The 18,350-nt window shown below is 40.8% G+C and overlaps 1 protein-coding gene across 6 annotated transcripts in view; it reads left to right on the top strand.

Moving 5' to 3' along the window:
* Positions 1-18,119, top strand: part of PATJ (PATJ crumbs cell polarity complex component) — a 156,530-nt gene extending 138,411 nt beyond the window's left edge. For 5 of the 6 annotated variants that reach the window (XM_075097400.1, XM_075097402.1, XM_075097404.1 and 2 more), the window contains 9 exons: positions 706-853; positions 2,017-2,103; positions 4,944-5,061; positions 6,449-6,489; positions 6,778-6,900; positions 8,010-8,114; positions 11,573-11,676; positions 13,390-13,513; positions 15,304-18,119. In XM_075097400.1, the coding sequence (XP_074953501.1) occupies positions 706-853; positions 2,017-2,103; positions 4,944-5,061; positions 6,449-6,489; positions 6,778-6,900; positions 8,010-8,114; positions 11,573-11,676; positions 13,390-13,513; positions 15,304-15,450 (997 nt within the window). In that variant the 3' untranslated portion in view covers positions 15,451-18,119. The remainder of the gene's footprint in view (positions 1-705; positions 854-2,016; positions 2,104-4,943; positions 5,062-6,448; positions 6,490-6,777; positions 6,901-8,009; positions 8,115-11,572; positions 11,677-13,389; positions 13,514-15,303) is intronic. The other variant, XM_075097403.1, reaches the window with a different exon arrangement.
* Positions 18,120-18,350: the final 231 nt, after the last annotated feature.

The raw sequence follows: 18,350 nt of genomic DNA, 5'->3' as shown, positions 1-18,350 counted from the left end.
GTGAAGGATACCAAACGCCAAATTTTGGCATTGCAGTCGGCACCAGCTCACACCATAGCGAGCTCCGGGAGCTGGGGCCAGCACAGGGGGGTCCTGCAGCCTCTGGGAGGGAACTGCCCGTGAGGAGGCTGGAGCTGATAAATAAATACATTTCCCCCAGTCTGGGTAGCCTGCTACTCTCACAAGCCTCGCTGCCCACTGCAGGCAGACAGCCACAAAGCTGGGTTTTCTGCTGCATAACTCATGTGCAAACTATAAAAGTCTTTTCTGCAGACTTCTCCCTGGTCTTCTGGTGGGGGTCTCCAGGCGTCTAAAAGAGAAACTGAGCTGAACCATTAGAGGGAATATAGAAAAAAAATCTGAGGCTGCATAATTCATATCAGGCACATCAGGAGGTAGTTTAACTCCATCTTAGACTGATCCTTGGATTTTTATTCATGCAAAGTGGTATTTTTCATTAATCTTTATGGATCATGCAGTCAGAACTAACAGTTCAAGGGGAAAAACAGCATTAAATATAGCAAAACATGCCTTGGTTTTAAAACGCATAGATTTTTTTACACTCAAATGGTTGAATGGGGTGTAAAACTAGTTCTTCCTCTGCTCACAGGTTTCTTTTAATGTCTCTTAAATGCAAGTAATCTAAATTGGTCTCCCAAAGAATATTGGATTGTGTAATTAGCCATATGCTTCTTGCATTGTTAGAAATGGAAGTGGAGTGTTTATCTCTGACATTGTTAAAGGAGGAGCTGCAGACTTAGATGGAAGATTAATTCAAGGAGATCAGATTTTGTCTGTAAATGGAGAGGATATGAGAAATGCCTCACAAGAGACTGTTGCCACTATACTTAAGGTGAGTACAAAATACATTTTAAGATACTGAATTGCAGTTACTGACACTATGCAAGGTAATTATTCTGAAGTGCTGTTTACACATAGGCAGGACAGCTTGAACTGATTGCCAAGACAGGAATTTCATCTCAAATAACTTTGGGAGACTCATTTAAAATCACTTCTCCATGTATATTTAGAAGTGGGATGATATGAAGTGGGAAAACAAAGACACATGTAGTAAGTATTTAGTCATTTATCTGAAAATGTAACTGTATTTCACATGTTAGAAAAATATTTGGAAACCTGAGAGTGATACAAGTCAGCTCTGAAATCAAATGCCTTTGGCTTTGCTGCACTAACCTGCAGCCATAAAAGGCAGCTTAAATCAGTTTCTGCACAGCTTTCTATCTTAGGGGAGTGATTTTATACTCTGAAGTTGTGCAGTCTGGGGGAATTTTCTTTTTTGCATTAGAAAGCATGTGACTGCTTGAGGCAGAGGAGAGGGCAGGGGATGGCCTGCTGCAAGTGCCTGATGTTAGATCCTCTGTACAGCTCCCAGGCCCAGCAGCCTGTACCAAGGATGAAAGCATGGGTGGGAGCAATGGTGCACACCCATTTCTGTTCAAAACTGCATCTGGAGACAAGGCCTTTACCCCTGCCATCACCACTAGTGTTTCTGCATATGATTTCTTTCAGTCTTGAACAGAAATCCTAATTATTTCCTTGCTTTTTTTCATTCGGGTGGCCAAAGGTTTACCTATTTAAGAATTGGAAATCAGTGATATGAGGGTATGTTATTAAGTTGAATCTATATGTGTTAAATTCACCCCCTTTCTGCAGCATTTTCCCTCTGAAGTGTTTTTTCATGCATATTGTTTGTGGCAAATGTCAGTTAAAGAGTTGGGGGCCTTTTGTTTCTTTTTACTGTGTAATTGACCGTATGTAGTTTGCCAGCAGGAAGATTCATAACGACCTCAGCAAACAGGATAAGTCTTCAGGATAGACCTAAATCCAGGGACCAGTACTTTTTGTATTGTCTAAATACAAATGTTAATGTTTTGAGAACTCCTTGTGGTTTTCTTCACGGAGTTGTGGTGCTGAATATAAACATAATTCTCTTCAGGAGAGTGTGAAATATTATATGTCTACTTAAATGCTCTGCATGTTTTGTTTTTTCCCAAGTGTGCCCAAGGCTTAGTGCATCTTGAGCTTGGGAGATTGCGAGCTGGATCATGGCTATCATCACGGAAAACACCCGAAAACAGTCAGGTTAGTGACAAATTAATATGTATAAAATGTAGGTGTGAAGGGTAAGGCATGGAGATGGTGCACAGGTGTGCATGTGAGGCTCAGTCCTTCCATAGGCACTTACTGCTGAGGATGTGGAACAAAATATTTTATCACAATGATTTTCTGTGCTGAACTGCAAAGTAAGTGTCACGCTGAAATGCTGATTAAATAAACAAGCTAGTTAATGTATCTTTTTAAGGAGCGTCTTCCTGAGACACACCAAAAATATGTAATATCTTTCTCAAATGGTGATGCCCAGAAATTTTTTTTAGACCTGCAAAAAATGCTGAATGTGTTTTCTGCAGCTGTTTTGTCAATCAAAATGAGTTAATGAAACTGAACTATATCTTAGCCTATCTTCTGGCACAACCACATGAGAGCTGCTTTCCTCTCAAAGAAAACACAGAGCAATTTCCTGCTTCACTTGCTTTTTACCTGAAGCAAGGACAACAATTCATTTTTCAATCAGTGCAGGGCTTTTTCCCTCTCCCCACGTCCCCCAGCCAGCTCACACACTGATACCGTTAGCACTGAAGTCCCAAGTACTGCAAGGGAGGAGAACCAAGCAAGATGACTTACAAAACTTTTTTTGAATGGATTTCCCTTCTGAAGACTGACTGCTTTGCCATGACATTTAAGTTGCCAATGTCCCCAAGAGACATTGGCTCTCCCCAGGAGCTGTGGTTCACAACCGTGCTATTGCTCTGGAGTGTTCTGCCCCCTCTCTGCCCAGGTGCAGGTGTCAGGGACCCAGGGGACATTGCCCACACGTCTCCTTCTCACACTGATGTGCAACCAGGCAGGAGAGGCTGCATCACTGGTGGGATCCAGCCCAGCCAGCATAAATGCTAAAAGAAGGGCTTGGTTTTGGAAATGGAGAGGAGGAGTTGTGGGAGACTTTGGGGGGATGTGAGTTAAGGCAGGAATGCTTTTAAGGAGGTCAGTAAAAGGTAGCTTGTCCTTGATGTTGTTCATGAACAACCCAAAAAGGATGCCAAAATCATAGTCATGTGTTGTGATTTCTTAACTTTCTAAAGGCCAGCAGTGATCCAACCTGCTGTCTGGGTGAGTGAGGTATCAGGAAGGGCTAAAGCCTTGCAGGAACAGCTGGGCTAAGCCCAGCTTTAAAAATAATGACTAAATATCATTGGAGAAACGTCTGCACTGCATACAGCAGGCAAGGAGAAATGAAATAACAGAGGAAAATAATACTGATTGCATTAAGTAAAGACAGCAGTCCTGAGTATTGTCATTGTATCAACAGCTAGCCTAAGCAAGAGCAATGTAATCAAAAAGTGACAGGTAAAAATTATCCACCCAGTTTTACTATGTAAAACTCATATCTGAAAGGGAAGCAAAATGCCATAGTATCTAACATGAGTCTAGGTAAAAAATCAGATCAAACTACATCATCCTTCTTTCTTTGTAGCATAAGAGGCTTTTGCAGGAACCTGGTAATTTCTGTATTTTTTTAAATACAAGAAATCTTAACTGCTGTTCTTAACGCAGTCATTTGAGAGCCTTCATCTCACTGCTCCTAAGTGACTTGGTGATTTTGAAAACTGAATAAATGTTTCTCAGCAAAACCATTCCAAATGTTATAACAGTCTAGGCAGATAATACGGCAAATCAGCTTGAATGATTTGCACAACTGTGAGCAATGCTTTAGAAGCTGTTGGCCAAGAGCACCCCGAACTTTTGTCCTCACTTGGCTTTTTTCTTGGTCTGTTGCATACCTTTAACAGTAGAGATATAAGCCATGTAATGCAGGACAGCGATTTCTTTCACACATATTGCAAATTATGTTAACTGACCCATGAATTGGCAACTGGAGGTGGAAATTGTGCTTTGCCTGTTGTTTGTTGCTGACAGCTGCACACTGGTCAGTTAAGATAAATGCTGCCAACGCTTTTGATTCACCGCCTAATGCATTTAGCGGGAGAAAGCTCTGCTGTGGACAGAGAAGTATAGACCAGATCTTTGTTTTGCATAGGATGGCTTAGCTGAAAAGGTCTGGCCCTCAGTGAAACCTGTTGTTCAGATGCACTTTCTGAAATTATTATGATATTTCCTTGAGGGGCAGAGTCTGAAGATAAAGCCAGATTTGGAGATAGGGAAAGGAGGGCTGGATATGGATGGCCAAGAATTGGTAACATGTACAAGCAGCTATCTTCAGAGGCTCTCCCTTTTGTCACCTGGCATGTTGTTCTGGAAACAAGAGGAGGTTCATGGGTAAATGAAAGGAGCAGGGTCAGTTACGGGACCTTATAATCAGGTAGTAAATTCAGCTGAAATATTAAAGCCTGTAGAGTACTGCCATGTAACAAGATGGGTGTGTTATCCCCACCTTGTGGGAGAGGAGGTGTTTTGTGTCCTGCTGTGTGCATGCTCATTGCAGGGTGAGGTGCCTGCAGGGTGCACCATGGGGAAGATGCCCACAAGCTTTAGCAGCAACCATCATCTCACCTTCTTCTCAGATTCAGAGACACACTGGGAAAAAGTAGAGGAGGGGGTTAATTGTACTTCCTTATACCCTCTAGAGCAGACCTAGACAATGTACACGTTAGGTGTGTACTTAACAGATTGAAGTGCAGTTGTGTGATACTGTGAGCAGCACTATGGGTGTGCCTACAGCTCAGAATAGATTTTGGTAGGTTCCCCCTTGGGAAATGAAATCAGAGGGGATTGCACTTGCGTGGCCGATGTGGTATTTCCAGTCTGGTTGGCACAGAGCACAGCTGTGCCCGTATGTTGCAGGAGCTGCTTTAAAGTTAATGTTTGGGTTTGACTCACAGGTTTTGATTTATTTTTAACTTCAGGCGAGCCAACAGAGTGTCCATGGCCACTTCCGCCCTGCGCTTGCTCCAGTCCTCTCTACCTTACAGAATTTTGTCAGCACAAAAAGATCTTCAGCAGATGTGTCTCAGAGAAACTCAGGTATAATCTAGGTAGCTGTCAGAATAGCTGCATTTTATTTGCTTTATATTTGTGTTGGTTTAAAAACAAAGATGAATACTTGAATCTGGTTTTCCTATCCAGCCTCCCAGAAGACGTACCACTGATATTTTAAGACCCAAACACTTTCCAGCAGATGACATTATTTTTATGTCTACTAGTAGAGTAATGGTTCCTCTATTTTAAGTGCAGAATTCCTGTGCCCTGCAATTCCCTGACGCCCTTGTCAGAGGCTTAGTACAGGCAAGGTTCTCGCATTAGAAACAGTTTTCTCAGGGAATAAAGCTGCCACCACTTCATTTATATCTTTGTTGCTCTTGAGTGTATAAAGGGGTGTTTTGTAATGAGAAAGTCACAATGCTCAGTTTGCAATTTGCAGATTTAGCAAGTGCTAAATCTACAACCTGCAGTAGCTTGTGGACAGCCTGTGCATTTGTATGCTCTGACCTGTGTCAGAAGTTGGTAAACTTTGCTTTTGTCTGACCGTGGGCAGAAGTAGATGTTTCTTCTGCCAGTTTGCATGCACTGGAGGAGGCGTGTGGCTTTTTGGGCAGCCTTCCTTGTGCTATTTTAAGGGTCCTGCAGCACTGAAAGCATGTGTCTGCATGCCCTGATGCGGCATTGTCAGAGCTGGGCTTCCCACTGCCACAGACCTCGCTCCACCTCAGCCATCCTGCCTTGGGTACTCATAGCAAATATTTGCACAAACGCATGTGTGTGGTGCTGAGAAATACTGATGTGTGTTATTAGGAATCTTTAACTCTTGAAAGAGACTAATTCTGCCTGCTTTCTAAAGGGTCTTAAAATAGTTTAATTAAAGCTGGTAGAATTAGGGGTTGGTCTAGCATTTTTAATGTCTTGAGTACTTTCAAATGTCCTATGGCTAGATATATTCCAGCCAGACTTCCTGGCTGTCTATTATTTACTAATACAGCACAAATTAGAAGAGGAAATCAATGGAACCTCAACAGTCTCAGACCAGCCATGTACCCTACCCCTTTGTGGTAGGGACACTGTGATTTATGAATAATAAGCCAATCTTTAATTGAGTGAAATGCACAATAGGGCTTTTCTTCAGGCTGACAGAGTGCTGCTATTCAATAGATTGTGGTGAGTAGCGGCTGTGCTACAATGGGCGTCACAGTGGCATCCGTCAGCCAGAGTGATTACATCCGTATTCATCTCCGAGTGAAACAGAAATCCTGTCCTCCTAACGTGAGCAGCACTGCCTGGTTTGGCACAGGAAGGCTCCGCTTCTGCTTGGTGATAACTGTGACTAGGCAGCAAGGGACCATTGTCACCTGACAGTGTTATCTCTTAATTATATTATCTCTTAATTACAGAAGCTAATTGTTTGTTTCTTTATTAGTAGGAGCAGATATGGGCCCAAGGACTGTGGAGATAACAAGGGTCAGTGAGTTATTTTCTGTAAATTCAAAAAGCTGACACCTTTAACTGAAGTTGTTAATTTCTGTAGCATTTCTCAGAAGTAAAGTTGCATTATTTGTCTTTGCAATAGGTTGCTGGATGCACGCCTGTGTAATAGGACATGCATGTGTGAGGAAGTGTGTGTCTGTCAAACCTATTTATTTTCTTCCATGTTCCATAAATCAAATGAGTCAGTTATTGCTATACCCTGAACATTGACCTCTACAAGTCACTCTAATTGCAAATGTTGGGGGTTTTGTTTTGTTTTAGGGACCAAATGATGCACTTGGTATCAGTATAGCAGGAGGGAAGGGAAGTCCATTAGGAGATACTCCCATCTTCATTGCTATGATTCAAGCCAGTGGTGTGGCTGCGCGTACCCAAAGACTCAGAGTGAGTAGAGGGGTCCTCTCAATACTTCCTATTTCATCTGCAGTGTTTCCCACTGAGAAGGAACCTCAAACACTTTTCTATATGCCATCACTTTGATAACGTCTCATAGACTATTCTGTCCTTAAAGACAAACAAACAAAAACAAACAAACAAAACCACCCCAAAACCAACCAACCGAAAAAAAAAAAAAACCAAACCTTCCCTTCTCTTCCCTTTTTGATTATATTGCATCTTGGGATAATGCCAATGGTTGCCCACATGGAAAAGTGACATTAAGAAAAAGAACATAAACGAGTTTGCAGTCTTTGAATGTCTATGTTCATCCAGACCCAGGGCGGGCAGCAACAGGCGATTTGGAAACCACAGGCGTTTTGGGGGTTGCAGACTGGGCATCATGTAGAGCTCAATCCAGGTGGAAACAGAATTCAGTTGTTTGATCTTAAGGCCCTTATAAAGAAAAGCCAAAAATAAAGCACTTGTATCAGACCCACAGGATCTGTGGGTTTCCACAAATGACCATGGTGTACACTTTCCAGTTTTGGAGAGAATTTCAATAAATCATTATTATTGAAAAGAACTTCTTATGCAGATGCATAGGATTGCTTTGGCCCATGAGATTCATTAGTACATGCTGCTACATTCATACCCTGTCTCTAATAGAATTACACAATAGCACTCAGTGTCCAGGTCAAGATCATTTCTATGTACAAGAAGAAGAAATCATCTAAGTTAATTAGATTAAAATCAGAAGTGCTGCTTTCCTATACTGCATTCAGCATGTGCATACATAGTCTGTAAGAACATGAACTTGTCTGCACGTGTGGACGCAATTCTTTCTGGATGGGAGGACAGCATTGAAAACCTCACACTCTGCTTGCAAATGGAAATAGTAAAATACAACCCATCTTTGTTTCTCTGATTTTAAAAAATCCGTATTGTACTTGCTCTGAAGAACGGTAAATGATCACTAGCAATGCAGAATTCTCACAAAAGGGATCCTGCAAAAGGGAAGCATGACTGTGTGGTGCTAAGTTCACAAGGAATTTTAAGCATTCTTAATTTTAATTTTCCCTAATGCTAGTAATTTTCCATTACTGTTGTACTTTTAGGTTGGAGATCGGATTGTCAGTATTAATGGGCAACCTTTGGATGGGCTGTCTCATGCAGATGCGGTTAATCTACTAAAGAATGCTTATGGGAGCATTATCCTGCAGGTATGGTGATAAATTGAACATGCAGCTGCATGAGGGTAGATAAATGGTATTCAGGAAAAAAAAAAAGCCTAAGCATCACTGGCACAAGGCATCACAGAATTGCAGGGTGCTTGCTGATGGGAATTACACAGAATGAAAGCAAGAAATAATTTTCATTCAAAAATTCTTTATTGCCACTCATACAGGCTGTGAGCATGATTATATAAAAGCATAACAAAGAGAACAAAATAACTTGTTGCTACACATGGTAAATCAACAAGCTTCCAAGTTTTTTTTTTTATTTGAAGTTAACTAGGAACAAGAAATTACATGTGTGTGTATGTGTGCATGCACGTAACTAGCCTGTGACCAAACTGCCCACAGTGTTAATTTCCTTGTTCTTGGAAGGGGAAGAAGAAAGAAATGCTAGCAGCATTTAGTAAAAATGATAACATCATCTTTAAGACAGTGCTGCCTAGAATTGATTATTCTACAGGTAATGAATAATAACACTCAAGAGAGAAAACTGTTATCACTGCCGCGTTTATATGCTAGCTATAAGGAAGACATGTTCTGCCACTTTGGTTCTAATTGCTGCTTGCCAGTATATTCATCTTTCATTTATTTTTATGTTTACACAAAGAAATGGGAAAAATACTTGCCAGAGAGTGTTCAAAATAGTACTAATTTGCAGAATTATTGTAACAATTGGAAAACAAGCTTAAGACGTACCACTAAAATCTACTTTTAAATTTTTTTTATCATCACAGCATACTGGATTGGAATACATCTTGAGAGATTTTTAAAGCATCTTGCTTACATTACAACACAAATGTGACTATAAAAAATGGGGGGGGGGGGAGCAAAAAATAAAAAAAAAAAGGAAATGAAATTATAATAAACTTAGTTTTAGGCTTGCTTATTCTTTGCCTGTCCGTGAACTGCTGACCTGGTAACTGATGAGCCAGCTCCAGAGCAGGTGGTGTATTCACTTAGTTCCATCGAAGTCAAATGAAATACACAGATATACACCAGCTGAGGATTTTCTGTTGAATTATAGTTATCGTATTGTTACTAACGTTGAGTAATTTCACTTTTCATGTCAACAGTATTCACAGAATAGAAAATGAAGCTTGCTGCAGAACCCAAAACTGCTAATCTTGAAAGCTGTAATACAGTGTATTCCACCTCACCGTGTATTTTAAAATATTCCTGATGAAGCATGCTGTCAGTTGGTCGCTCACATAAACAAAGAGGTTCTTCTAGAAATGTCTTTGGGTTTGTCAGCTAACAGTTTTCTTCCGTGTTTTTGCTGACTAGCTTAAAGTGGGCTTAATACTTCTTACCGATGATACAGGTTTATTCTGATAGAATAGAGTCTATTTTCCTTTATTAAAAATGTGTAATGTGGAGGTGGAATGTTATATTTTAATGCCGGCAGGGAGTAGTGTTGAAGCCCTGCCGTAAGCGTGGTGATACTGTTACCTTACATGCTAACGCAGGTACTTCTCAATCACTGGATTGCTTTTTTTATTAAAACAATCTAAATGGAATAATCCTATCGCTGTGGTAATCATGACTGATGTGTCATTAAGTAATTCTATTTATTATCAGGTTAGACCACTTCATGGCAAACTGCTTTGAAAGGTCAGATAATTGCATTCAGCCGTGTGGAAAGGCTTATTATCAGTACGTCCTGGGAAGGATGGTAAAGGAGTTTGCAAATGCTGTTTGCAAATGGGAGATTAGGGTCTCAGGGGAACAATCATCCCTTTTGGCTGTTTTGATGCTTTGGTTTAATTTAATTTCTTTTCTGCAGGTGTAGTAATGAGATAAGGGGGAAGCTTTTTTACAAGGTTGTTGAACTCTGATATGTTCTTACTGCCAACTGAAGATTTTTTAATATAGATTTATTTTGCCCTCGTTTTATTTAACAACAAAATACAACAAATACTGGCTGGCACTCTTTCCTCTACTGCAACGGGAAGGAGAACTTAACGGTATCTTTGCTGGCTGAGCCAGGTGCAGCTATCTTGTCTGCTGGACCCTTTCATTTAGGGCATCTGAGAACCTGAGTCCTGGGATGCAAAATTTGCATGAGAACTAATCTTCCTTCCTAGAAAACGCTACCACCCTCTTGGCTCCAAGTGATTAGAAAGAGGGAAATATTGTTGTGGAAGAATTGTGAGCACTCATTTAAAACAGGGGATTTATATAATGGATTTTTTATTTCGAAAAGGTACATTTCCCTTAAGCTATGTTCACAGCAAGGAGTGGAAAAAGTGCCTGTTAATTTTGATAAAATAAGACCACAGATAGCTAGGGGAAGTATTGAAAATATACTTAGTGGGTACTTCTCACTGTCTCTGAGCCAAACTCCTGTGCTGTACAGTAGACATCAAGCAGAGAAGAATATCTCATCAGAAGGAGATGGAGTGAGGGGAATACCACGGCATGTAGTTGTTAGGAAGTTGATGCCTTTTCAGCTGTGAATACTTAAAATCCAAAATACTTCATAATGTTTTCCTCAAATTTTTTCCAGAAAAAAAAGCAAAGAATAGAAAATTAGCATGCAATGAAAGGTTAAAAGAAAAGAAAAAAAAAAAACTAGAGTGGGCATTGAGACTTTGTATTTAATAAATCCCACTGGGCCTACAGGCTACAAGCTTTTATCCTTATGAGGCTAAACCCCTGTGAACAACAAACACCAGACTTCGGCATGCAAGTAACAGTGTTCTCAATACAGCCATAGTCATATTTGTAATAACCTATACAGCATTGATATGGTTGCTTTAAACAGCCTGACCAAGTTTGCTGCCTCACAACCTGTCAAAATGTCATCAGCTCTATTAATTACTGTGTGGTGGTAATTCATGATGGTTTCAGAATAATGTAGGAGCCAGAATTGGGAAGTTTAAGAATCCAGTTTGTTAGATTCATGCTCAAAATTGCAGAAAAGTTGAAACTAAGGATTAATTTCTTCCCCACTTGGCCAACAAACCAATCTAAGGTATTTCAGGACCTTTGCCCCATAGTCCAATGGACCCTTGGATCTCTGTATTTTATTAAAGGCTAAGGTGTTCTCTGTGGGAGACCTTTACTTTCAAGCCCAATACTGGACACCTTGTGTTGACTCTGAGTCGTGCCTATTTCCTCGACAAAGTAATCTCTTTCTCTGGATTATCCAGGACTGTTCCCCTCTGCTCAGTGTCTGAGTGGTACTCATGGAAAGGCGAGAGAAAGCTTCAGAGCAAAGTTTGCATTTAACCTCCAGAAAGGTGGTTACTATTAATTCTATTATTTGAAACTATTGAGTTAGTAGGAAATCTAAGAGAGTAGGACTTGTATTTGAAATTTGCTTGAAAAGAAAACAATGATTGTTTTTCCTAATGTAATGTAAATGTAAATACCAAAGCCAAGATGTCTTTGGTATTAAGTGAACACACTTAGTACTTACTTCATTGCATCCTTCTGTTTAGGTTGTGGCTGATACCAACATCAGTGCCATTGCTACCCAGCTGGAGAGCATGTCTGCAGGATGTAACCTTAACTCTTCTTCTGAACATCCTTCTGAAGATCCTGAGTAAGTTTGTATTTAGTCTGCATAACTGAGGTGGATTTCTACGCCCCATGCAAGAGAAAAACCTAGGCTGGTGAAGAAAGTCTCTCCCATTGCTTTTCTCTCTAATTTTCCATCGCCTTTAAAATGGTAACTGTGACCTTCTCCAAGCTGATTATGGATTCATGTCCATCTTCACCTGGTGTCAAAAATTGCTTGAGTAAATAAGCATAAAATATGTTTCCAAGCACTAGTTCTGGACATTTAAATAAAAAAAAAAAAAAAATCTCGCTTCTTTTCTAATGTGTTATGCTGACATGGTAGTTCTGCCCTTGTCTGTTGGCTTCCTTGCCTCAAAGGAGTTATGACTGTAGCAATTTGAAATAATTTGTCATTGGCAGAATAAGGCAAGAGGTGTTAAAAAGCCTGATATCAGAGAGAAATGCTTCAAAATATGTCCCAGAAATTTCTTTCTTTTGAATCTTTTTAGCTTTACGATTTGAAAAAGTCCAATTAAAATTTTTTATATTTACAGCACTTCTGTATGGTGGTGGAAGTTAGAGGTCTAGTCCTCTCATGGCCATGCATCATTCTCCATCATGTGCTTTTTAGGGCAGCTTATAGCATTCCAGTTATCATTTTGAAATTCATTTGATCTTCATTTTTGTTCATTAGCTTCATTATGTTCTTAATTTTCATTCTTTCATTCATAATATTTATTTTAAGAAGCTGAGATGCAAGTTGCTGCCCTATCTCAGGGCATAAAAGGGTATAAAAGTTAAGATATTTGTGCTGCATTCTCTAGTCTTACAACGTGAGATACTGTTTTTGTTGCTGCTCTCAAAGGAGAATTGCTTACTTCACAAAAGGATTTGTATTATCTTTTGATATCAAAATAGTAAGGGAATTTGAATGAAAATATGAAGTAGAATTAAGTAGGCATATGCATTCAGTCTGTCCTAAAGACATGGCTAGATTCTAGTCATCATAGGCTATACCTTTATAGAGGTGGAAGATGCCAAACACCTTTTGTCCATAATAATTTTTTCTAAATATGCAGAAATTATTTTTTCAAATTTGAGATGGATGTGTACATATGAGTGGTATAAATACCACCAAAAAATCTTCCTTTGCTCAGTGTAGACAGTAAAAGCCCCTGAAGAGCAGTTCAGGGTCTAAGTAATGCACTGAGTGAGGGGCTCTTCAGAGTCAGCCTCTGCGGTAACGAGGCACAGGGTGTAGGTCAAATATAGACTGTTAGGAAACAGCCCAAAGAGCCTGCAGTAGAGCTGAGACTATAAACACAAGTGTTCCTGGCTGCACCCTGTCTATTAGACTCATTCCTCTGAAGTCATAAAGTAAAATCATACTGTAAGGAAATTGTTGCAGTTGCGACTTATGCAGACTAAACACGACAGCTTGGCCGGTAAGAAGGCAAACTCTCCTTTACGTACACGCAGCGCCCGCAGATGAGGGAAATTTAACTTCTGCATCAGCGATAAATGCTCTTGTTGAGATCTTTCTAAAAACAAGTATTTTCAAAGTGAGGAGCTGAAGTACACCGAACAGCATCTGAACTTCAGGCTGCACAGGAGTGTATTTCAGTGCAAGGACAAGAGTCATGGTTTGTGACTGTGTGAAAAACTTCTTGATAGATAAATATCTCTGTAAGTGTTCCTTCTGTGTAAAGACCCCCCAAAACATTGCTATTCTAAGTGATATTTATTGTGTTTTCAGAGCACCTCAGCCTAAGATTATTACTTTGGAGAAAGGTTCTGATGGACTGGGATTTAGTATTGTAGGGGGGTATGGAAGTCCCCATGGAGACCTGCCCATTTATGTCAAGACTATATTTGCCAAGGTATCTTTTTTTTTTTTTATTGTTTTCTCTCTTTTTATATATTATCTTTAAAAACAAACCTAAGATTTGGCTTGGATAATATATTATGTAGTAGAAAGCAAAACGTACTAAGTACATCAACGTGAGTAAGTGGACCCGGAACTCACAGGCAGCTTCTCAGTTTATATTTCACGTTGCTGATGGCTGAAACAAGATGCTTTATCTCAGAAAAATTGCTCTGTGTACTTGGGAAACTTGGTTTTACCCATTAAAATATTTATAAGGCAGTTTTATATCTGTAAATCTCAAAGTCCCTTCCAAGAGGTATGGAGGCATCACTTTTCCCCCTGTACAGGAGAGGAGACAGTTGCAGAAATGCTGTATGTTTGTGGCTGAGCTTCAGCTGCAAAACCAGCCATAAGCTCCTGTGCCCAAGATAGTTACCTCAATGAGAAAAATGACCAAAAGACAAAAACGCCATGCCTTGTGGCTTGGTAATGAGTTGGCTTGCATGTTGGTCCTGGCTTTAGTTATTCTCCCTTGCTTCCAGCTTCTTTCTCATGCCTTTCCGTGAGTACTCCACTCCCACGTGCTGGAGCTGCTCATGGTGCGGCTGTCTCAGCCCATCTCTGACTCCAGCCCTGAGTGTCAGGGGGGAACACCTTCCGGCCAGGTACAGTAGTGGCTCTGGCCACCGAGGCTGAAGAGGAAACAGTACCACACAGCCTCGAGGCAGACAGCGCCAGACAGCCACTGGTGCAGAGGGAGAGCCACCCCTTTTCCCACCCGTCCCCTTGCTGTCAGCGACCTCAGCATGGGCTAGCAAGATACATCAGCATGGCCATGTGAAGGGGGTTCTGGAAGTGGTGGGGGCAGGGAGGAGAAAAACAGTGGGAATTAGGAATACTTTATGTAAAGTAACCTTGAAGTCAGTCACACATAGGTTTTTTGTCCCGTGTCTACTTGCTGTCACTTGTTTCAGTGCTTCTGGCGGAGTAGATGACATAGTTTAAGAAAACTTCATCTGAAAGTGGAGTAGAAGTTGTGCCTCCTCTCCTTCTATGATTCTGGGGCTCAAACCACAAATATCTGGTCTTTTTACAATTTTAAATTATTAACATGGGAGGATATTGTGTCTTTAAACTGATGCTTAGATTTACAAGTTTCTAGATGTGAGCACAGCTGAGAAACCCTAAATCAAAGCTAGAATACACTGCAGTCACTGGTAGGGCCATGGAGGAGAAACAGACACCATGAACCAATCTCTGGGCAGGGCAGTGCTCAGGATTTAGGTAAAAGAGCTGCACTGAGGTCTTTGGAGGAGAACAGCCATTTCTAAAGCTCTGTGGGAGCTTCTCAGAACCTTCGATGGAGCCAAGCTCCATCCGGGGCTTAGGGTAGTGCCCACGCTGTTCTGCTGCATGAGCTCTGCATCCCTCTCCCTCCCCACATTTTAACCCATTTCTCAGCACTGGGTGTGGAGTACATTTAAATACGGCTTTAACAAGCCTCTCCATAATCATAAAAGCCTTTATACTGCAGCTTTTTCAGGGATGAGCCAATTCTCTTCTTCCCATGGGTTATCACCCACCCACGCTGCCCCAGACCTTATGGGGCTGGGTACGTGGGGTGAGCAATGGGCAATGGTTGAAGCACTCAGGGAGACTTCAGCACTGCCATTTCCCATGTTACCCACCCAGTTACGGTGGGATTTCCAGTGCTGCATCCCCCTTCATTTCATCCATCAGCATTGTGAGAGGCAGGAGGGCTCCATGCTACCAGCCACTAATGACTTGCTTTGCCGTTTGCAGGGAGCAGCTGCGGACGACGGCAGATTGAAGCGTGGCGATCAGATTTTAGCAGTTAATGGGGAAGCTTTGGAAGGTGTTACTCATGAGCAAGCTGTAGCTATTCTGAAGCGCCAGAAAGGAACTGTAACATTAACAGTGTTATCATGAATGTCATTGCGCTTGCAGAGATAAATACAATTATTTTAGAACATCAGTAGAGCTATAATAATACTGTTCAGGCCTGAGCAGGATGTAAAGCAAACCCTGGCAAAAATGAATCCATATGCACCCCATTGCCGGAAAGGGTAGTGTGCATCTCGAGCTTCATTTAGCCTTCCACATTTATCAGCCTTTCTTCCCACCCTCCCCTACTTCTGGTGGCTTTTGAGGTTTTTCTGGACAAGTTTTAATTAAGAAACTTCAAAGAACAATATCCATTTTACTGTATTTATACAGCGGTTTATCCCCACTAGTCTGAACCCCAGTTACAACTGCTGAACCTGGAATCAATTCGCACACAAAAGGGAATTTAGATCATCAACTGATCTCATCTGATGAGCAGAAATAAATGCCGAGTGACTTGTCATCTCACTCATGATTTACTTATGCTAATTGTCCTTTCAAGTATGCCAGAAAACATTAGCAATGTAATTAAATTACCACTGTTCCAAATGATGAAATATCAAATTCTCCTCTGGGAAATTATTTGTGCTCAGCACAGTAAGTCTGATAGTCAAATGTGAACTTCTCATGTTTATCTCTTTGGGTAGGTCTATGGAAGTTAGTCAGAGGTAATTACTGTGATGTGTCAATTTGCAGCCTTTAGCATGAAAAATAAACTAGGGGAAAGGGAAATTTATTTTTTTTAGGCTTTTAAAATGTTTGAGCTTTTCAGGTATTTAGGCAGCATGAACAACAACAACCTATCTCGTTCTATTCTAATCATATTTTTAAAGAAGAAATGTGCTCGTATATGCCAGGCATGTGGCATACAAAGACAGTTGTCGTCGTGCCAAGTTGCAGCATAATTGTTCATCCTGAAACTTTAATGAAGACAAAAGTTTGCTTCGGCAATGGGATCCTGTAATTCTAGTAATGATGGTGAGCAGTCCCTCTGCACGTTGTCTTTAAGGATAGACGCAGTTAATCCAAACCAGCAAACCATTTTACATTTCTAAGAGTCTCTCCAGGATCAGATAGTGCAGGAAGAGGCTTTCACGGATTGCAGAGGATGCTTCTCTCTCAGGGCTGCTGGAGTTCTATTTGGATAACACCGAATCATACCAGGCAGTGGTGAGATGATAGCCGCGGAAGACTGCTGCAGCAGTTTAAGATGATGTCCTCCTGGGTCTGGCTGCCATGCCCATCCTCCCCAGGGCAGAGCATGCAGAAGGAGGTTCCTCAGCCCCCTCTGGTGAGTCGGACGGCTCAGTCGAATCAACCGACTATTTTTTTGTTTTAAGCTAAGCCAGGTGAGAGCATGCTGAAGCCCACAAAGAGCCTTCCCAAGACTTGTCCCACTCTGTGCAGTGGAGGTGAGATGTAGCTACATTCAGCCAAAAGTTAACAACTTTGTGACGTGTCGCAGCCGTTCCTGCAGTGATTATATGACCGTGGCCATAGTGATTTAGCAGATGAATTTGGCAGGCAGATTAATGGCAATGCAAGTCGTTGTGGTTTAATCTTCCTATCCAGAGGAACAGTAGGGTCTTAGAGGAAGCAGCCCAGTCTGATTTGGACTATTTGGTATAATTTATAATGATGATGTAGCTGGGAGAAATGAAAGGCTGTGGGGGTCAAAATTGGCTACTCATTTTATGTGAAAAATCTCTGGAATTAAATGGAAAGAGGACTCAAAATCTGTAACATAATAACTGGGTTTGTGTTAAAAGTACCGCATTCAGAATGTTTTAGCTCTAGTGGGTATTCCCCCATTTTACATGAAAGAACAGGTACTGAAATCAGATTAACCACACTGAAACAAGCAAGCTGTCACTAGCTCTCATTGAAATGGTTTTCCTTCTTTCCTTGAAAAGTTTTCTTTAACTCCTGGTAATCACAAAGTGCATTTAGCCTGCTGGAACCATTAGTGGGTATTCTGTTAATAGTGCCTGGAAGAGACTTCACATTTTCAATGGATTCCCACTGTACTATTTAATTTGCCAAGTGAAGAATTAGTGGAACCTTGATTGTAGACGCACAGAAATATGTCCAGATATAGCAAATCGGAGAATTTTTAACAAACTGCCTTTGGTTGCAAATGTATCCAAGCTATGCAGAAGTTAAAGGCAGGTAGGTGAAATGTGAAGAGGTATCCTCAGAAATATTGGTGGAATTTATGAACAAAATATAATGATTCTTCTGTCTGATTATGTTTTTATAACTGTTGCATTCCTACTTTAAGATGTTGCCACATTTAATCTATGAAGTTTTACACAGCTATTTATTAGCCTATTATGCACATACTGTTCATATACATAAAGAATAGAATTTATGGGCTGAGATATTTTGCACTTCTTATTGCTCAGAATGAGAGAACATTTTCTGCTTCTTGTAATTTGCACTTTGTGTGTTGAATATATTCCTGCCAAAAATTATATTGCAACTAATTGATAAACCAGTGACCATGCGGAGAAGCGTGTGCTGTAGGTACAGGACCAACTTAGATAATTAAATTTGCATTACGCTTGTCTGGGTTGAGGTGTTCTGGTTTGTTTAAAACTTTATTTCTGTGCAAGGGAAAAAGCAATTAAACCTCCTGATTGTATGTTTAAGTATATCAGTAAAATGAGACATTTTATGACTTCAAAGACTCTAAATAAAGCTCAGTTACATAAGTAGTTGTGCATTTTGGTTTTTTTAAAGTCACTGTTAAAACCTACTGCATGAGATGTTTGTTTGCTCTTCCAAGTAGGGCTCATGATTGCCCTTCTCGGGGAGCAGGAGCAGCAGTTGCTGTAGGAGTGGTGGAAGGCTGTGGAGACAGCCAGCCAAGGCTCTGTGCCCAGGTAGCAGGATTGCTCCTGAGTGAGACTGTCACAGGGAGCCATCCCGTGCACATCTGCCCT

Source organism: Phalacrocorax aristotelis, chromosome 6, assembly GCF_949628215.1.
Source record: "Phalacrocorax aristotelis chromosome 6, bGulAri2.1, whole genome shotgun sequence".
In the NCBI taxonomy this organism is placed as follows: Eukaryota; Metazoa; Chordata; class Aves; order Suliformes; family Phalacrocoracidae; genus Phalacrocorax; species Phalacrocorax aristotelis.
Note: the sequence above shows the minus strand (reverse complement) of the source record. Positions and strands in the feature narration are given on the sequence as shown.